This window comes from Dendrobates tinctorius, unplaced genomic scaffold (genome assembly GCF_039654945.1).
Source record: "Dendrobates tinctorius isolate UK_male_01 unplaced genomic scaffold, ASM3965494v1 ptg000057l, whole genome shotgun sequence".
In the NCBI taxonomy this organism is placed as follows: domain Eukaryota; kingdom Metazoa; phylum Chordata; class Amphibia; order Anura; family Dendrobatidae; genus Dendrobates; species Dendrobates tinctorius.
Window position 1 is genome coordinate 29,925,001 of NW_027361725.1, and position 22,376 is coordinate 29,947,376.

Sequence of the window (22,376 nt, forward strand, 5' to 3'; positions counted from 1 at the left end):
GACCGCCCGTTCCCCTTCCTCCTGGATGTCAGATGCTGTCAGTGTGTGAATATTATTAATACCTCTGCACGGACGAGATTAATCAAGGTGCTAAGTGACACTAAGCTTATAGTAATGCCTCGCCGTGAGTCTCGGATACACGGTGCTGCTCACCCGCACGGCTTGGCTGTAGGGGCCAATGTTCGCAGGGGCCCAATGGGAAATGCTTTGTACATGCATGGCTATCTTCTCTGGGGGGCAGTCTTCCCCGTCAATGACAGGTCTCTGCTGCCAAAAGAGAACATCCATCTTCAAGAGGGTATCCTGGGGTAGGCAGCATTGCACACAAACTCTGCAAAGACATACAAGAATAAACTATTCAGTTATGGGAAGAATGGTTAAAATGGATCAAGAGTAAGAAAAAAAAAAATATCTGCGATCTGACATCTTCTGCAATAAGAGGAAAAACAAAGGGATCCAAGAAGCTGAGATATGGGGAGCTGATTGCGGGCTGCGCCATAGAGGGGGGTTGATTTCAGACCGGTAACTAGCGCCGATCAACTATATTTAAATTTTTCGGTGCTCATTTACTGGTCTGCAATGACGGCCACAAAACCATTGCTAATACAAAAGGTCCGTTCCTGTATACAGAACACATTATCGGCAGCACATCATCATCACCCAAAGAATAAGCATTTTGCTAGTTTATCGGGTAATTACCGGCACATTTAAACTTACGAACGCTCGTTTGCCGATTACTGCCTTGTGTATAAAGGCCATACAATGCTAGGGAAAGTGCAGATGGGTTAGATACGCATCGGATAGAAAATCCGCTGTGTATTACCATAGTATCAGCACTGCAGGTGAGTGACCAGAAACTGCGGATAGCATACAAAGCAGAGAGCTGACCGGCGCAGCAGATTACAACCCCACATCATGTCAATCTGTGCTAAAGCCTTCACTATTTGCAATGCAAACGCTCAGTGTTTCCAAAGCTCCAAATTGGCCGATTCATGGTTGCTCGTGATTTGTTTTTGTCTAGTGTTGTGCGTTTTGTATCTGTGTTTTTGTTTCTGCCGTATTCATCTTTTTCATAGCCACTTATACATTTGATCCTTTTATTTTTTTAATTCCCCATTGTAGGCAATCTTTAGTCTTTCCAGATATTTTCGCCCGGTTCATCCACTTGATAGTTTTCAAAATCATGCAATATTTTATTGCGCAAATATCTCCTAGCTATTATTATTTACGCTAAAAAGTCTAAAAAAAAAAAAAAAAAAAAAAAAAGTTACGGCAAAAATAAAGACCGATGTTACCTCTTGTACAAAATTCATCAACCACGTGCGCCATTTTAAAGAAATTGGCGCGAAAAAATAGCAATGACTACCGTAAGACAAAAAAACAAAAGCAAGTTTTTTTAATAAAATTGCAAACGATGAATCGGGGGCCTGCGAGTTCAGTAATTCTTGTTAGATTTAGTGAAATAGAGAGAAAAAAAAAAAGAAGTTGCCCATAACAAAAGATCACAGAGGACCAGAGCATTAGAGCATGTTCCCATGTATAGGGGAATATAGTTTTTTCCCCGTTTTATTTATTCCTGTTTTTTTCTAACCGAAAATACTAAATAATGTCATGTGAATGTGGCCTAAGAAAAGGCACAGCCCTATTTTACTCAGCTCAGACTGTAATTGTCAGTAATACACATGAAAATAAGCATTTTTGTAATATATCTTATCAGGGAAATTGCTTTTTTTTACTTCCTCCTGGAATCTCTATTCATGGGTAAAATCTGTAATCAGTAAAGACAGATTAGATAGATGACAGTTGGTGCTCATAATGTTCTATGGAGAGGGAGGAGCTAGAGTCAAACACAGACATTCCAGTTCTCCTGAACTGACAGTTATACTTCTCCATCAAATTTTATGAGCACCAACTGCCGTCTCAATAATGGGAAAATCTGTGTTCACCGAATTGAGAATTTTGAGAATGATTAGTCCAAGAGGAGAAAACAAAGTGGATTTTCCTAATGAGATATATTGCAAATTTTCTTATTTTCACGTGTACTATTGATTTATGGAAGACACAAGTGGAATGCAGTGACTAGCAGATTCACATGTATCCCAGCTTTCAGCGTCAGCGTTGTTATATATGTGTTGTTATTGTGGGCATGCTAAGTGAAGTTTTGGCAATAGGTTGGCATTCAGGAGATGTCATCGGCTGGGAAGCTGCACACAAAAGTTACAAGTCTCTCACTTATAGCTGCATCCAGTGAAGTACAAGCCAAAAGCAGCTGCAGTAGCTAAACTGGCATCTTCTGATTGCTGAAAGGCAAAGACGGATTAGTTACCGAGCAGGGGGAGCTGTAGGGAAGAGTGCTGCATATTCAGCATTGATAGAAGCAAAGTCATCCATGTTTTGGACATAGACGTGAACCAGCGTGGCGTCGCTCATCTGAAGACCAATCTCATGGGCTTGTGCTGTGACAAAGAGCAAATGTACATTTAGTCAATACTTGATCCGTGATCAGTATCTCAGTCATTGCCTCCCTGCAGCCATTGCACTGGCCTCACGCACAGTCAAAGGCCGTCACAAGAAACCATCATTTCCCAAACATTTTGCGACTTGACGTTTCCTTTCAGTTTAAATAAGTTCTGGAGAAATGGGCAAAGCTAACAAGGAGTTGGGACCAAGACCGCCCGTCTGTTTCATCAAAGTGCCAGTAATTTGTATAGCAGACGTGCTACTCCAGTCTCTAACTGGTATGCACCTAATAATGGATTCTGCAAGACACCTCAGCACCAAACACCGCAGTGCAGCACAGCATTCCTCCCCTGCAACACCAAACACCACAGTGCAGCACATTTCTCTCCTGCAACACTAAACATCGCAGTGCAGCACAGCATTCCTCCACAGTATCATCAAACACCGCAGTGCAGCACAACATTCCTCCACAGCATCAAACACCGCAGTGCAGCACAGCATTCCTCCCCTGCATCATCAAATACCGCAGTGCAGCACAACACTCCTCCACAGCATCAAACACCGCAGCGCAGAACACTCCCCCACAGCATCATACACTGCAGTGCAGCACAACACTCCTCCACCGCATCAAACACTGCAGTGCAGCACAGTACAACATTCCTCCACAGCATCAAACACCGCAGTGCAGCACAACACTCCTCCACAGCATCAAACACCACAGTGCAGCACAACACTCCTCCACAGCATCAAACACTGCAGTGCAGCACAACACTCCTCCACAGCATCAAACACTGCAGTGCAGTACAGTACAACATTCCTCCACAGCATCAAACACTGCAGTGCAGCACAACACTCCTCCACAGCATCAAACACTGCAGTGCAGTACAACATTCTTCCACAGCATCAAACACCACAGTGCAGCACAACACTCCTCCACAGCATCAAACACTGCAGTGCAGCACAACACTCCTCCACAGCATCAAACACTGCAGTGCAGTACAGTACAACATTCCTCCACAGCATCAAACACTGCAGTGCAGCACAACACTCCTCCACAGCATCAAACACTGCAGTGCAGTACAACATTCTTCCACAGCATCAAACACCGCAGTGCAGCACAACACTCCTCCACAGCATCAAACACTGCAGTGCAGCACAACACTCCTCCACAGCATCAAATACTGCAGTGCAGTACAGTACAATATTCCTCCACAGCATCAAACACCGCAGTGCAGAACACTCCTCCACAGCATCAAACACCGCAGTGCAGCACAACACTCCTCCACAGCATCAAATACTGCAGTGCAGTACAGTACAATATTCCTCCACAGCATCAAACACCGCAGTGCAGCACAACACTCTTCCACAGCATCAAACACCGCAGTGCAGCACAACACTCCTCCACAGCATCAAACACTGCAGTGCAGCACAGTACAACATTCCTTCACAGCATCAAACACCGCAGTGCAGCACAACACTCCTCCACAGCATCAAACACCGCAGTGCAGCAGAACACTCCTCCACAGCATCAAACACCGCAGTGCAGCACAACACTCCTCCACGCATCAAACACCACAGTGCAGCTCAACACTCCTCCACAGCATCAAACACTGCAGTGCAGCACAACACTCCTCCACAGCATCAAACAATGCAGTGCAGCACAACACTCCTCCACAGCATCAAACACTGCAGTGCAGTACAGTACAACATTCCTCCACAGCATCAAACACTGCAGTGCAGCACAACACTCCTCCACAGCATCAAACACTGCAGTGCAGTACAACATTCCTCCACAGCATCAAACACCGCAGTGCAGCACAACACTCCTCCACAGCATCAAACACTGCAGTGCAGCACAACACTCCTCCACAGCATCAAACACTGCAGTGCAGTACAGTACAATATTCCTCCACAGCATCAAACACCGCAGTGCAGCACAACACTCCTCCACAGCATCAAACACCGCAGTGCAGCACAACACTCCTCCACAGCATCAAACACTGCAGTGCAGCACAGTACAACATTCCTCCACAGCATCAAACACCGCAGTGCAGCACAATACTCCTCCACAGCATCAAACACCGCAGTGCAGCACAACACTCCTCCACAGCATCAAACACTGCAGTGCAGCACAACACTCCTCCACAGCATCAAACACTGCAGTGCAGCACAACACTCCTCCACAGCATCAAACACTGCAGTGCAGTACAGTACAACATTCCTCCACAGCATCAAACACCGCAGTGCAGCACAACACTCCTCCACAGCATCAAACACTGCAGTGCAGCACAACACTCCTCCACAGCATCAAACACTGCAGTGCAGCACAACACTCCTCCACAGCATCAAACACTGCAGTGCAGTACAAGATTCCTCCACAGCATCAAACACCGCAGTGCAGCACAACACTCCTCCACAGCATCAAACACTGCAGTGCAGCATAACACTCCTCCACAGCATCAAACACTGCAGTGCAGTACAGTACAATATTCCTCCACAGCATCAAACACCGCAGTGCAGCACAACACTCCTCCACAGCATCAAACACCGCAGTGCAGCACAACACTCCTCCACAGCATCAAACACTGCAGTGCAGTACAGTACAACATTCCTCCACAGCATCAAACACTGCAGTGTAGCACAACACTCCTCCACAGCATCAAACACTGCAGTGTAGCACAACATCCCTCCCTTGCAGCACCAAACACCGCAGCACAACATTCGTCCCCTGCAGTAATAAGCACCGTAGTGCAGCACAATATCTCTCCCAGCAGCACTAAACACCGCAGTGCAACACAATATCTCTCCCAGCAGCACCAAACACCGCAGCGCAGCACAACATTCCTCCCCAGCAGCACCAAACACCGCAGTGCAACATACCTCCCCTGCAGCACAGCATTCCTCCCATGCAACACTAAACACTGCAGTGCAACATACCTCCCCTCCAGCACTAAACACCGCAGTGCAACATACCTCCCTTGCAGGGCCAAACACTGCAGTGCAGTACGACATCCCCCCAGCAGCACCAAACACTGCAGCACAACATCCCTCCCAGCAGCACCAACACCGCAGTGCAGCACAACATCCCTCCCAGCAGCACCAACACCGCAGTGCAGCACAACATTCCTCCCCTGCAGCACCAAACACCGCAGTGCAGCACAACATTCCTACCCTGCAGCACCAAACACCGCAGTGCAGCACTAGATGAGGAATGAGGACCCCTGACGCGGCTGGTACAGAACCACTGTAAGCTTTATCCCTAACGATGCCTGATCCCCTCCCTGCATATATAACGTCATTCCTAAATGACCACCATACTAGGCTGAACAAGGAACCCACTTCTGACTCCCACACATCAGACATTTTTGGTATATTTTGTAGATATCCCATAATATCCAAGATGGTAATACCCCTGGGCTGTGTATGGGGGGGGATATGCAGCCTTCATTGTGAGATATTTGGGCATTTCTTTGCTCTCGGAACATAGAATAAAGGGGCTCCTACAGTATATAGAAAGGCCGGCACTCTACAACATATCCCACCTTGATGTCCCCTTATTTGTGGGGTGTCCTGAGTGTCTGGACTTCTTTTTCTACAGCTCCATTAGCCATGTGTGCCAGGACCCCATATGTGTGGGTATAATGGGTCATGACAGGTAACACAGCGCAGGAGTTTTCATGCTCAGAAACAACACAAACAAGATAATAAAAGTTGAACCTGAAGAATGACAAGAATAACAGCGTCGCTCCGAAAAGTTACCTCACCTCACAGACACAGCGTGACTCACGGCCATTACACAATGAAAACCCTGCAGCCGCCACAGTGAGAACACACGTCTGTCATGAGTCACCGTTACACCTATGCAGGCCATGAATGGTGCCACAGCCAAAACATTAATCCCCCGAAAGTGCAGAATGTTGTCATTGTGTTTAGCGTTCTCACAGCAGCACACACCCGGATTACCAGATAACAATCACATCCAGCCTCCACAGACACTAGGGTACAGCACCAAGTGGTGATAGACTACCGGGTGTCTCCCCACCATAACCCCTTATTAAAAAGAAACCCCTTCCCTAACAATCTGCATCTTGTCATACAGTCATGACCGAAAGTGTTGGCACCCTTGAAACTGTTCCAGAGAATGAAGTATTTCTAAAATTGTGTTCCTAAAATTTGTATGCCTCATTCCCCTTTCGGTAAACAGTAGAATGATGAGCTTTACCAAAAAGATCTTTCTTGGTCGAATCTGTCCACAAGACGATTTTTGGTCAGAAGGATTTTGGCTTTGGGTAAACTGAAGTCTAGCTTTTTTCTGTGTTTGTGTCAGCAGTGAGTTCCTTCTGGGTCTCCTGCCATAGTGCTTTGTTTCATTCAAATGTCAACGTAGTTTGCAAGGACACTGATGCACCCTGAGACTGCAGGACAGCATGAATTTCTTTGGAATTTGATTGGGGCTGCTTATTCACTACCTGAACTATCCTGTATTGCAACCTTTCATCAATTTTACTCTGTCATCCACGTCCAGGGAGATTAGGTACAGTGCTATGGGTTGTAAACTTCTTGATTATATTGCGTACCATGGACAAAGGAACATCAACATCTCTGGAGATTGTTGATATTTTTCAACAATTTTTGGTTCTCAAGTCCTCAGACAGTTCTCTTCTCCTCTTTCTGTTCTCCATGCTAAGACGGAGTCAACTTCTCCCCTTTTATCTGATTTCAGGTGTGATTTTCATATATCCCACACCTGTTACTTGCCACAGGTGAGTGTGTACGAGCATCACATGTTTGAAACAAAGTTGTTTACCCACAATTTTGGAAAGGTGCCAACAATTTTGCCCAAACCATTTTTGGGGTTGTATGTGATAAACGTGTGTAACAAAACATGGGTGATTGCAATAATTTTCTGGAATTAACACTTCATTTTTTGGAACAATTTCAAGGGTGCATTCATTTCGGCTATGACTGTATACACTATGTGGAGTAAAGTATTGAGTCACACATCTTATCACTGAATTCATATTTCTCATTCAGCCCCATTGCACCATGTGTATAACATCTAGCCTCTCGTGCCCAGTGTATAACATCCGGCCCCACACCCCCAGTGTACAACATTCGGCCTCTCACCACCGGTATATAACATCCGGCCTCTTGCTATGCCATTTACCTTTACTACCATGTGACAGAATGGCAGGCGGTAAAGAACTCACTGATACCTGAGCAGTCCTGTAATAGGAGCCACCAGGTTTAAAAGGAAGGACAAGATATTTCTTCCCTTGTAAATATTCTTCCATCACCTGTGATTAATACTTGAAAGTGGAAGGAACAGCAGCAACTCAGCAGTGAATACTTCATTACACACTGCGGGGCGGGATCAGGGGATGCCAAAACATGCAGGCTTGATAGCCTGATGTCAGTTCCCGGGCAGCGCGCACTGCGCAAACCTGAGAACTTTACTTTTGGAACAACGCAATACAGGAGGAGGCGGGGCAGGGATGCTACACAGCAATGATGGACAGCTGGGAGGCAGCATAAACAGAGGGACACACCATACCTATGTGACTGAATCCAGGTATGAGAACCTAGTTATAAAAGTCAATATTTCGTCGTTAATGAGGGTCAGAAACAGAAGAGCCACCTTCACAGAATGCAGTCTTAGTGCTGCTGAAGGTGGCTCTTTCAGTTAAAAACACCCTGGGGGGGGTGACAGGTTCCCTTTAATTTAAGTGTATAATTGATCGCCATATTTACATCTCTACATACTTGCCTTTTAAAGAGGAGAGCGTAGTGAGAACGGCTTCATGGACAGTACGCCCCTTGCCGATTATGTCACTGATCCATCTGAATCCCCTCAGTGACAGGGATGACTGCCGGATTACAGCATCTACAGACAAGCAGACATGTACTGTTATTTTGTATGTATGTGACCCGTCAGCAGTGCTAGGGTGTGCGGCGTGAAGACCAGCCAGCAGCACTGTGGCCCAAAGAAGCAAAATCATTTCAATTAATTTGGCTTTTATTCTTCCCTTTGTAGACTAATGTAGCGACTCTGAAAAGTTTCAGTAGCTTTGGCCTAAGAAAGCACAACTCCACGAACTCACGTTTACATCTGGTCCAGGAAAATTAATTTGGTTTCACACCGCAGGCAGCAACAGAGGGAATTTTGTATCTACCATATCTACCTGTAGGCCATGACTCGGGGCTGAAACTCGTGGGTTGTGTTTCCAAATCTCCGTGCACTGCTGTCTCATCCAGGAGAAGATTCAGCGTATCACAGGAACATAGCTGTGCTGCAAGTTTCGGACATCCAACCTGCAAGGAGAAGGTCATTTGTCATACATACACTTCTATGGATCCACAGTATAAAAGTGTCCTTTGGGCAGTATGCCTTGGCAGTACGGCACTAAAAGAGTATCTGTACTTTCAGTAATATAGCAAAGGGGTGGGAATAGCTGCCCACTAGCAGTGCACAATTCTCACTAATAGATAAAGAAACAGCAAAATGTGAGAAATAAAACTTAGCTTTTAATAGTATCACTAAAATATAAAATTAGGTGCCACGATAAAAAGGGAAGGAAGAAAATTCAGATACCCAGATACACGTCTATCCTCCCTGGTATTAGTAATAAAGTAATCAATGTGACTACCCCTGCAATAAGGGAGCCACGGTGAAAGGACAATCTCAACTATCCCTTAAAGTAGGTGTATGGGATAAATATGCTAACAAATCCAATCGCTTAGAGGTGATCAGGGTCAGACAGACATGATAGTGGTCAAAATAAGGTCACCCTATTAGCAAGAGGAAATATCCTTGGTCATGTTATGCATATACTGTATATACTTCAGTATAAGCCGACCCAAGAATAAGCCGAGGTGCCTTATTTTACCACAAAAAACTGGGAAAAACTTATTGACTCGATTATAAGCCTGGTATGCATTGTCCCCTCATCCCTATCCTGGTCTGCATGGCTCCTGATCCCTATCCTGGTATGCACAGCCTCCCCATTCCTATCCTGGTTATGCACGGCCTCCTCATCCCTATCCTGGTATGCATGTCACCTCATCCCCATCCTAGTATGCATGGCCCCCATCCCCATCTTGGTATTCATGGCTACTCTTCCCTATCCTGGTATGCATGGCTCCTCATCCCTATTCTGGTGTGCATGGCTCCTCAACCCTATCCTTGTACGAATGGCTCCTCATCCCTATCCTGGTATGCATGGTTCCTCATCACCATCCTGGTACGCATGGCTACTCTTCCCTAACCTGGTATGCATTGTGTCTCCTCATCCCTATCCTTGTATGAATGGCTCCTCATCCCTATCCTAGTATGCATGTCTCCTCATCCCCATCCTGGTATACATGGCTACTCATCCCTATCCTGTTATGCATGGCTCCTCATCCCTATCCTGGTATATATGGTCTCCTCATCCCTATCCTGGTATGAATAGCTCCTCATCCCTATCCTGGTATGCATGGTTCCTCATCACCATCCTGGTACGCATGGCTACTCTTCCCTAACCTGGTATGCATTGTGTCTCCTCATCCCTATCCTTGTATGAATGGCTCCTCATCCCTATCCTAGTATGCATGTCTCCTCATCCCCATCCTGGTATACATGGCTACTCATCCCCATCCTGTTATGCATGGCTCCTCATCCCTATCCTGGTATATATGGTCTCCTCATCCCTATCCTGGTATGAATAGCTCCTCATCCCTATCCTGGTATACATGGCTACTCATCCCTATCATTGTATGCATGGCCCCATCCTTATCCTTGTATCCATGATCCCATCCTTATCCTGGTATGTATGGCCCCATCAAAAAACATTAAAAAGACATTATATTTACATTCCTGCACTCCCTCGCAGTGTCTTGATCCGGAGCCAGTAGCTGCTTTATGCTTGTAAGCAGCGCATGGCAGGGACGTCATGTGCTGCTTGCAAGTATAAAACAGCTGCCCCCTGCTGGAACTATGTGCGTGGACGGCAGTGAGTATTCATTGCCATTAAGTAGCATGTACAATGTCAGCTGCCGGGTGGTCACCTGTACCCGCTACTTAAGAGAAATGAATATTTACCTCTCTCCACGCCCATGAATACTCATTTCTCTTAAGTACCGGGCAAATATGACCGCCTGGCAGCTGCAGGAGTCGGCTGCTGCTGCTGACACAGATCACACTATTACAGAGAAAAGAATATTCACTGCCAGCCCTCTGAATATTCATTTCTCTTTAGCAGCAGGCACAGACTTTAGCCGCAGCAGCCGACTCCTGCCTCCTCTGACCCACTGCTCCGTAGCTGCCCCTTCCCCTCCATCTTCTGGACACCTCTCTCAAGTATAAGCCAAGGGGGGCAGTTTTCAGCACAAAAAATGTGCTGAAAAACTCTGCATATACTCGGGTATATACAGTATGTAAAAATAATCAAGGATCAAATATAAACAAGTAGAGACCAATGAAAACAAGATTTTTGGGTTGCTTACCGTAAAATCTGCTTCTTGGAGCCTTCATTGGGGGACACAGAGACCATGGGTATATGCTGCTGCCACTAGGAGGCTGACACTATGCACAAAAAAGGTTAGCTCCTCCTCCGCAGCATACACCCCACCGACCGGCACTAATTTCTTCAGTTAGTGAGAAAGTAGTAGGAGAAGTAACAAAACCGACAACTCAACTGTAAGTAACCAACAACATAAGAACAGGAGTTGCAGAACATGGGAGGGTGCTGTGTCCCCCAATGAAGGCTCTGAGAAACAGATTTTACGGTAAGCAACCCAAAAATCTTGTTTTCTCTATCGCTTCATTGGGGGACACAGAGACCATGGGACGTCCCAAAGCAGTCCCTGGGGAGGGAGAAGCAAACTTCCATTAGGTCTGAGAACTCACCACGGCTGCCTGCAAGATCCTTCTGCCTAGGCTGGCGTCCGCCGAAGCATAGGTGTGGACACTGTAAAATTTGGCAAACATGTGGATGGAAGACCATGTTGCAGCCTTGCAAAGCTGCAGCGTGGAGGCTCTGTGGCGCACCGCCCAGGAGGCACCCACCGTCCGGGTAGAGTGAGCTCTGATTCCAGGAGGGGCCACTCGATGCTTGACCCGGTAGGCCTCCAAAATTGCCGATCTGATCCAGCAAGCAATAGTAGCCTTGGAGGCCGGCTGACCTTTCCGCGCACCATCTGGAATGATGAAGAGAGAGTCTGTTTTCCGCAAGGGAGACGTCCTAGCCAGGTAGACCTTCATCGCCCTGACCAGTTCTAGCTTGTTCAAGGAGCGCTCAAGAGGGTGAGTTGGACCCGGACAAAAGGACTGGAGAACAATGTCCTCATTCAGATGGAAAGAGGACACCACCTTAGGAAGGAAGGAAGGCAGGGGCCGCAGGACCACCTTATCCTGGTGGAGCACTAAGAAAGGGGGGGGCGACAAGAAAGGGCCGCCAATTCCTCCGGATGGAGGTGATGGCCACAAGGAAGGCTACTTTCCAGGAGAGAAAGGATAGGGGAACTTCTCTGAGAGGTTCAAAGGGTGGATCCTGTAAAACCTCGAGAACCAGATTAAGATCCCATGGATCCACAGGCGCGCGGTACGGAGGTGCCGCATGAGCCACTCCCTGAAGAAAGGTCCTGACCTGTGGACGGGAGGCCAACGTCTTCTGGAACAGAATGGAAAGCGCCGAGACCTGACCCTTCAAAGAGCTGAGGGCAAGGCCCACGTCAAGGCCTGTCTGGAGGAACGCCAGGACAGAAGGGAGAGAAAAGGACATAGGCGGAATGTCATTGGCCTCGCACCAAGAGAAATAGGCCTTCCACGTACGGTAATAAATCTTGGAAGACAATAGCTTCCTTGCCCGGATCATGGTGTGAATAACTTGATCCGAAAAACCTGATCGATTCAGAACCGTGGTCCCAACCGCCACACCGCTAAATTGAGCGGCCGAGAATTGGGGTGGCAAATCGGATCCTGAGACAACAGATCTGCCCTGTCTGGAAGCTTCCAGGGGGCATCCGCGAGAAGGTTGACGATGTCCGTGAACCAAGACCTTCTAGGCCAATCTGGAGCGATGAGGATGAATGGAACCCCTTCCGCTTTGATTTTCTTCAACAGCTTGGGAAGAAGAGGAAGGGGAGGAAACAGGTAGGGGAGCTTGAACTGAGACCAGGGAATGGTCAGAGCGTCGGCGCCCACTGCGAGAGGATCTCGGGCCCTGGATATGAACTGTGGGACCTTCCTGTTCAGGCGAGACGCCAGCAGATCTACGTCCGGAGTCCCCCAACGACGGCAAAGCTGATGAAAGACGTCCGGATGTAAGGACCACTCTCCCGACGCGAGACCCTCGCGGCTGAGAAAATCGGCGGCCCAGTGAAGAATTTTGGACACTTCCGCTAAAGCTGAGGAACTCCGTGTCCCCCCTTAGTGGTTGACATATGCCACCGCTGTGGCATTGTCTGTCTGAATCCGGATCGGCAGATCCTTGAGAAGCGTTTCCCAGTGAATGAGAGACAGATAGATCGCCCGAATCTCGAGGACGTTGATAGGCAGAGCTGTCTCTTGAGTTGACCACCGACCCTGAACAGTCTGATTGCGAAACACTGCCCCCCAGCTGAGGAGGCTGGCGTCCGTTGTCACAATCTGCCAGTGAATTGGAAGGAATGACCGGCCCAGAGAGATGAGAGGTGACGTCAGCCACTAATTGAGGGATTGCTTGACCCTGTATGAAAGGCGAATTGGACGCTCCAGGGAAAGAACAGACCTGTTCCACCGAGACAGGATGGCCTGTCGAAGCGGTCTGGAGTGAAATTGGGCAAAGGGAACCGCTACGGTCATTGCCACAATCTTTCCCAGGGCTTTCATGGCTGCCCCGAGAGATGGAAGCCGTGAGCTCTGCAGCGATTGTACATCTCGCTGCAGAGAGATTATCTTTTCTTCTTGGAGAAAAACCCTCAATCGACGGGTGTCGAACAATAGGCCTAGAAACAATAGACGTTGTGTCGGAACCAGGCAGGACTTCCTTTTGTTGACGAGCCACCCGAAACTGGACAGGGAGTCGAGGACGATGGTAAGACTTTGGCGAGTCTGGTGAAAAGACAGAACTTTGATTAGAATGTCGTCGAGGTAGGGAAAGAGGACAAGACCTCTGATTCTCAACAAGGCCAACAACGCCGCCAAGATCTTTGTAAATACTCTGGGCGTGGTGGCGAGACCGAATGGCAGGGCAACAAACTGGTAGTGGTCCTGGTGAATCGCAAAACGCAGGAATTTCTGATGCCCGGGAAAGATGGGAACATGCAGATAAGCATCTTGAATGTCTATTGAGCACATGAATTCCTGCGCCTCCATGGAAGCGATTACTGAATGAAGAGACTCCATCCTGAAATGTCGTAGGCGGACTCTCTTGTTCAGTAACTTGAGGTCCAAGATGGGCCGAACTGCACCGTCTTTTTTCGACACTACAAACAGGTTTGAATAAAACCCTGTGAATCGTTCTGATTCGGGAATGGGCACAATCACCCCGAAACTGAGGAGAGAGTCGATGGATGCAAAGAAACCTGGAACTAAGGCAGGGTCTTTTGGAGGTCGGGACAAGAAGAAACGATCCCGGGGCCGAGAAACGACCTGTATCTTGTATCCTGAGGATACAACCTCCCTGACCCAAGCATCTGCCACTGAGGCAAGCCAGACGTCTGTGAAGAAAAGGAGTCGACAGCCCAGTTGGGGAGGTGCCTCGGGGCTTCGATGATAGTCATGCTGAAGTGGACCGTCCAGTTTGGACCTGGATGATCTGCCCTGGGAGGAGTGATATCGCCAGGAGGTGTTGGGTCGAAAGGAAACCTTCTTCCTATCCTGACGGGCTTGCGGCCTTTGTTGGTTGGAAAAGGGCCGAAAGGGCCAAAACTGCCGCCTTGAAGGAGGCCTACGAGGCTTGGACTGGGGGAGAAGAGAGCTAGTGCCTCCAGAGACGTCTTTAATAATCTGGTCCAGCTGGGATCAGAAAAGACGCGCTCCCTGAAAAGGCAGATTGGTAAGGGACTTTTTGGAGGACAAATCCGCCTCCCAAGCCTTGAGCCAAATTGTACGCCGGATTGCAACCACGTTGCTGGACGCTTGAGCTGCGCAAGACGCGGCATTGAAGGAGGCCGAGACCAGATAATCCCCTGCATGGGAGATCTGGTTGGCTAGCTCGGCCAATCGCTCTGGTTGGGCTTTATCCAGAATGCCCTGGCGGAGATCATCCACCCAAGTAGCTATGGCCTTCGCTACCCAAGTGGAAGTGAAGGCTGGACTTAGCACCGTCGCAGCCGCTTCGAATGCTGACTTTGCTAGAGATTCTATGATCCAGTCATTAGAATCTTTAAGAGACGGCACACCTGAAATCGGGAGGACCGTGTTGTTAGAAAGTCTGGACACGGGAGCGTCAACAGAGGGGGAAGCTGACCAGTTGTCGGTGAGCTCCTGGGAAAATGGATACAGCACGCCGAGGCGCTTCCCTCTTTGAAAGCGCCTGGTCGGATTTTCTCTCTCCCTGGTAAGGAGCTTGCCAAACTCGGAGTGCGAAGCGAAGACTCTGGAAGGTGTTTCTGCGCATCTGAACGAAACCTCCTGATCTGAGGGTTTCGCAGGGGAGTCTGTGATTTCGAAGGTGTGGTTAATCACTGCAATGAGGTTCTGTACTGTAACCTTCATGTCCGCGTCATGGTCCGAATCCAGCTCTAAAATCTCTTCGGATGGCGCATCCGAGAACGCTTCGCATGACTCAGGTGAAGAGGCCCGGGAAGGAGACTGCTGGGAAGGACTATGTGGTGGGATGGAGCGAGGCGAGGATTCCGGCCGGAGATCATGCCTGGGTCTTTTGCGGCTCATGCTGGCTGGCTCAGATGGAGCGCCTTGTACCCTGTTGAATACTGCAGAAGTGTCCAGGGGCAACTTATCAAGAATGGCCACTAGGGACTGAGACACCTTAGTAAGATCCGCCACTGATTGAGATAGAGAAGAAGCCCAGCCAGGAATAGGGGATTCACTCTCACGCGTAGCCATAGGGGGATCCTGGGCGGCGGATTGAATGGGGTTGCTGCAGTTGAGGCAGAGGGGAGTGCACTGACCTGAGGGAAGTTTGCGTTTGCAAGAGGAACATGCAAAGAACTTGACTAAAGTGCCCGTGGTAGCAGGGGGGCGAGCATGATCAGGCTTAGAGGTAGACATAATGAGAGACAGTTTCTGAAGGAGTGCCGGAAGGTTGGGGGACAGGGAGGAGGGTGTCAGTCTGCAGAAGCAGAGCTACTCACGGTCCGTTGTCCTGTGGATAACCCCAGTAAGAGATGCTGCACAGCTCGTCTGGATTTGCGGGGCAGCAGCAGACAGCAGTGTCCGGCTGACAGGCGGGGAAAATGGCGGCCGCCGGAGGAGTAAGAGAAGGAAGTGCGCTTTTCCTGAGAGGATGATGGACGGAGCAAACCGCCGCGCTGAACAAGATACTGCCCGCTGGAAAATGAGGGCTGAGCGCCGCCTTCGGGCGCTTAGGAGCAGGAGGAGAGGCGGTGGATGGGCCTAGAACGAGCAGGAAGGAAGCCCGCCTGAGAATGACGGCCGGGGGCATGGCCGCGGCGCTGGAGTAGGCCTAAAATGAAGCCGGGGCCTAAATTAAATGCGGCGGCTGCCTGTCACTGCGGGGCGGCGCGGAGGTGACGCAGCACGAACGCTGCTGACAGAAACATGGCCCAGGGAGAAGAAAGCGGGCTGTGGGGCAAAAGCGGCGGCTGCCTGGAGGTGGAGGCCCGCAGCACTGCCGCAGCAACCGCTCCTAAAGAATCCCTGAAACAGCGGAAGGCGCTGCCCGAGGAGGATCCTAACCTGTCAGGAATAAAGGTACCAGAACCTCCTGCTTGTCCTGGATAGAAGTATGTCTGCGCCTCATCCAAACCGACAGAATCTCGTAGGTGAGTGGGTGGGAGACGGGAGACGAGGACCATCTGGATCGCTGACACGTACCTGTTGGCGGCCGCCTGAGAAGGCTGTTGGTCCTGCATCGGTGAGCTGTGAGGATACGGGGTGGCAGTACACGCCGTACTCACAGTCTCTTTGTGGGACTACAGATGTGACTATTCACTCTGTATCCCTCCTGGAAAACCTGAAAAGGAAACGACACACACTGAGGTAGATATGGGTCTAATGAAAGACCTGTGTCCACCTCCTACTGACACTAAGCTAAACTGAAGAAATTAGTGCCGGTCGGTGGGGTGTAGACTGCGGAGGAGGAGCTAACCTTTTTTTGTGCATAGTGTCAGCCTCCTAGTGGCAGCAGCATACACCCATGGTCTCTGAGTCCCCCAATGAAGTGATAGAGAAAAGGAATTCTCTCACCCGATCTGAAGTCCTTGAGGTAGGCTGCTGTGTACCTAATGCGGTTCATAGAGGCATAAATTCAAGGAATGACGATTTGCCCTACAGGTCCCTTTAGTGGCTCACTCTTATCTGTACCCCTAAACTCCTGCCCTAACAAGGGCAGTACACAAGTATCCCTTGTATAGAAGGCCATGCACTTGCCCTTCTTGGTGTCCCAATGCGTTTCGTCCAAGTGACTCCTCAGTGGACTAACTTGTCTAGAGCTTAATGGTAGTAAAGTGCAAGGTGCATGACAAATGTGGGTCCCTCCACTCTCTGTCTTGTTCAGCAGAGAACAAGAGTGGGAGTGGAGGGACCAAAGAAAGCAAGACTGCAACCATACATTAATACAAAAATCTATGACTGTGAAAATTTACAAAAACATGATAAAATACAATACAAGGAATCCATTCAATGTAAAGAAACAGTAAAAGAGACGTGCGCTTCACACAATGGGCTTCATCAGGGGTGACCCATAACCCACCTGAAAAAGTGCTTAATAAACAATAAAAAAAAATAACAAATGCACCGCAATGTAAAAACTACTTGCTATGTTCAGGCTTTTGACTATCTTTTAACAACTTCAGATTTCTAAAAATGTTAAGCGGTTAAAATAAGTGAGCAGACCATTCTTTAAGTGGCTTCTGCTTGGAAGCAAGTCACTACTTTCTATCAAAAATTGAAAAAAAAAAAACATGGGCAAAGAATGCGCAAAAAATACAGAGGAATTTATCACAAAGACCCTAAGAAAGACACTTTGGGACAAAAGACATCCTGAATTGTCTTCTTTCTGTTAAATTTGGCGAATACACGAATGTCTAAAACATGTCGTGTGCACACGCCCTTATAATTTATGTGGCTGCTTATATTTTTTGCAGACCAAGAGTCTTCAAAAAAAGAAAAAAATGCAGATATATCTGTTTCTGATCGGAGTCACAGATAATACTCACCCTTACAAATTAAATGGTCTGGTAATAAAAACTATCCGAACATAGACCAAAGATGGATGAAAACTGGATCCAGGTCACTGGTGAAAAATGTTCTGCTTATTTCTCATATGCACAAAATAAAAAAATAAAACAAATGGAAGTGTGAATGAGGCCCAATGAGTGTTTCTTTATGAAAAAGAAATAAATAAAAGGTAACGGGAATGTTTGCGGAACTACAATAGTGGAATAAGAGCGCAGAGATATAGGAGAATTCCAAGAAGCGGTTGCTGCCGCGTGTTACTCACCTTACCCTCCAAATGAAGCTTGGACACTCGGAGATAAGCCACAGGGGCAAAGGCATCATTAGAGTGCATCACCACCTCTGAGGAATCGCTGCAGAAGAGACAGTGGGGTCACATCCACGAGTGGAGACAGCAGCAGCGGCACAGCACATGCAGAGCAGTAATGCGACAATCAGAGGCACTGCCCACAATTTCACACTCATTGACAATATTTTCTGATATTAACCAAAACTTTACTAAATAAGAGCAAGTGAAGGAAGCAAAATCCTATGCCTGGAGCCCCCTGCTATATTAACATGCTTTTTACATAGGAGTAACAATAAATGCATAAAAAAGATCCAAAAAAGAGGTGGACAGGCACGTTCAATAATAAAAAAATCTTTTTATGGAATACAATTTTTGTGGCATAAAAAACATAATTGGAGCAGTTGACTCAAGGACGAAATACTGAAAAATCTTTCTTTTCTCATCTATGGTAGGAATCACTCGCATGCTGGAAATCTCCGGGTAAAGCATATATCCAAGTGAGCAATGGCCGGGCATTCCAACATAGGACTGCGAGCAGAAGACGACTTCACGGCGCTGTCGCCTGCAGCTATGATGGGAGCTTGTTAATAGTGCGGCTACAATTACCGGCAGGGGAAGGATGGAGAATTCACGAATAACTGTCTATAATTAGCCGGAGACCCATGTGAAGAGCTCAGCAAATTACCAAGTTCTTAAGTGTTGCCCTTTTCTCCTAAAAAAAAAGGAGGAATTTCTGCTCCATCTTGTATTGGAAAAACCTTGAAAGAACCTATGGTAACCGCAGTGCCGCCCAATAACTGGGCAATTACTGCGGCATCAGTTACAATATGGCATTAATAATGACACAAAACAAAAAGAAGGGTCATTCCAAATCATTACCCATCAGAAGTGCAAAATGAAAGATGGAGAATCGTTAGCATGCAGTCAGCGGTGATTGTGGTTAGATCGGAGATGGAGCTTATCACACGCCAGTGACAAGTCTATGCGAATAAAGCTGAATCATTCTATCATGAAAAGTTCGGAAACTTTCTCACATCCTCGGTTTCAATTGCTCGTTATTTTCAAAATGTCTGCTTGCTGTCAGTGAACTGGAACAACGGCTCATTCTACAATATAAATTCCAGCAACAAAGCTATGAAATTAAATCTATCCCTTCACCAAACGCTATTATGTTATGTTTTTATTATTACAAGGAATCTGTCACCAGGATTTCATCCCTCAAACTATTTATATGGGCATTACTGAGAAATTAGCGTTTGACTTGATATACAAATGAGGCTGAAGAGCTATGGGAGATCTGAAGCCTCTGTCACTCCAGCTCTATTCTCCACTCAGCTCCACCTCCTCATGCATAACTGATAGCCAAGGTGGACATAGGCACGAGGAAGCAAGGAGACCAAGGTGGATATAGGCACGAGGAAGGAGACCAAGGGGGACATAGGCACGAGGAAGGAGACCAAAGTGGACATAGGCACGAGGAAGGAGACTAAGGTGGACATAGGCACGAGGAAGGAGACCAAAGTGAACATAGGTACGAGGAAGGAGACTAAGGTGGACATAGGCATGATGAAGGAGACCAATGTGGTCAGAGGAAGGAGACCAAGGTGGCCATAAGCACGAGGAAGGAGGCCAAAGTGGACATAGGCACAAGGAAGGAGGCCAAGGTGGACATAGGCACGAGGAAGAAGGCCAAGGTGGAAATAGGCACAAGGAAGGAGGCCAAGGTGGACATAGGCACGAGGAAGGAGGCCAAGGTGGACATAGGCATGAGGAAAGAGACCAAGGTGGACAAAGACATGAGGAAGAACTTGGATCCAATAGTAGAGGATATATTTTTCTATTATTTTCATACCATTTTGGCCATATATTATTAAAAAAAAAACAGGGAAACAACCTCTTCAATAGATCGGTAATACTTCTTTACTGTTTTGTTTATTTATTTATTTTTTTTACAGTTTCATATCAGGGACTTTTATTAACAATATGTGCTGAACAAAGAAAGATGTAGGAGAGATCAGTGCAAATAGGGTTTTATCCGAGAGATACAGTGAGCTTTACACTCACATTAAACTCACCTGTTTAATCTGTAAAAACAGCATATAATGAGAAGTCAGCTGCAGCAAATCTAAGGGTCAGCAGGTGACCATCAGATGGTAAAAGAACTTAGTGTATAATCTCTGCGATGCCGACAAGATTAAGACATATATCCCAGTGTAGTAAAGAAAGATTATTTCAACGCGTTTCGAAGTACAAGTTTACGTCTTCAGGAAAAAACCATATACAGTGGGGCAAAAAAGTATTTAGTCAGTCAGCAATAGTGCAAGTTCCACCACTTAAAAAGATGAGAGGCGTCTGTAATTTACATCATAGGTAGACCTCAACTATGGGAGACAAACTGAGAAAAAAAAATCCAGAAAATCACATTGTCTGTTTTTTTTTCATTTTATTTGCATATTATGGTGGAAAATAAGTATTTGGTCAGAAACAAGCAATCAAGATTTCTGGCTCTCACAGACCTGTAACTTCTTTAAGAGTCTCCTCTTTCCTCCACTCATTACCTGTAGTAATGGCATCTGTTTAAACTTGTTATCAGTATAAAAAGACACCTGTGCACACCCTCAAACAGTCTGACTCCAAACTCCACTATGGTGAAGACCAAAGAGCTGTCAAAGGACACCAGAAACAAAATTGTAGCCCTGCACCAGGCTGGGAAGACTGAATCTGCAATAGCCAACCAGCTTGGAGTGAAGAAATCAACTGTGGGAGCAATAATTAGAAAATGGAAGACATACAAGACCACTGATAATCTCCCTCGATCTGGTGCTCCACGCAAAATCCCACCCCGTGGGGTCAGAATGATCACAAGAACGGTGAGCAAAAATCCCAGAACCATGCGGGGGGACCTAGTGAATGAACTGCAGAGAGCTTTGACCAATGTAACAAGGCCTACCATAAGTAACACACTACGCCACCATGGACTCAGATCCTGCAGTGCCAGACGTGTCCCACTGCTTAAGCCTGTACATGTCCGGGCCCGTCTGAAGTTTGCTAGAGAGCATTTGGATGATCCAGAGGAGTTTTGGGAGAATGTCCTATGGTCTGATGAAACCAAACTGGAACTGTTTGGTAGAAACACAACTTGTCGTGTTTGGAGGAAAAAGAATACTGAGTTGCATCCATCAAACACCATACCTACTGTAAAGCATGGTGGTGGAAACATCATGCTTTGGGGCTGTTTCTCTGCAAAGGGGCCAGGACGACTGATCCGGGTACATGAAAGAATGAATGGGGCCATGTATCGTGAGATTTTGAGTGCAAACCTCCTTCCATCAGCAAGGGCATTGAAGATGAAACGTGGCTGGGTCTTTCAACATGACAATGATCCAAAGCACACCGCCAGGGCAACGAAGGAGTGGCTTCGTAAAAAGCATTTCAAGGTCCTGGAGTGGCCTAGCCAGTCTCCAGATCTCAACCCTATAGAAAACCTTTGGAGGGAGTTGAAAGTCCGTGTTGCCAAGCGAAAAGCCAAAAACATCACTGCTCTAGAGGAGATCTGCATGGAGGAATGGGCTAACATACTAACAACAGTGTGTGGCAACCTTGTGAAGACTTACAGAAAACGTTTGACCTCTGTCATTGCCAACAAAGGATATATCACAAAGTATTGAGATGAAATTTTGTTTCTGACCAAATACTTATTTTCCACCATAATATGCAAATAAAATGAAAAAAAAACAGACAATGTGATTTTCTGGATTTTTTTTTCTCAGTTTGTCTCCCATAGTTGAGGTCTACCTATGATGTAAATTACAGACGCCTCTCATCTTTTTAAGTGGTGGAACTTGCACTATTTCTGACTGACTAAATACTTTTTTGCCCCACTGTATATGATGTGATATACATGTTTTTTCCTGAAGAAGTAACTTTGTACTTCGATACGCATTGAAATAAACCATCAACTTACTATACTACACTGGGATATACAGTATGTCTTAATCTTGTCGGCAGCACAGAGATTACAAACTAACTCCTTTTACCTTCTGATTAACAATATGCTGAAATATTTTGGTAAGCCAGCATTTTGCATTGTAACATGTAACATACTTAGTAAAGCAAACTTTTGTGTGTCCCAACAGGCATTTACTTGAGAAAGCTCAGGGCATACTTCACAGAGCCTTGCTGCCTCCAGGATAATGCCAGGTCAGGTGTTTTAAACTTAGGATTGGGAGGATTAACCGCAGTGATATGAGTTTTCTTAAACTTTGGTGTAGGGCTGTGTTTAAT

At 47.0% G+C, this 22,376-nt stretch overlaps 1 protein-coding gene across 1 annotated transcript in view; it reads right to left on the reverse strand.

Annotated features, from left to right (window-relative positions):
• DPH6 (diphthamine biosynthesis 6) overlaps nt 1-22,376 on the reverse strand; it is a 121,522-nt gene that overhangs the window by 31,427 nt on the left and 67,719 nt on the right. The window contains exons 8-12 of the mRNA XM_073577869.1: nt 18,069-18,156; nt 8,643-8,772; nt 8,228-8,344; nt 2,327-2,456; nt 154-331 (exon numbers count right to left, since the gene is read on the reverse strand). Coding sequence (XP_073433970.1) covers nt 154-331; nt 2,327-2,456; nt 8,228-8,344; nt 8,643-8,772; nt 18,069-18,156 — 643 coding nt within the window. The remainder of the gene's footprint in view (nt 1-153; nt 332-2,326; nt 2,457-8,227; nt 8,345-8,642; nt 8,773-18,068; nt 18,157-22,376) is intronic.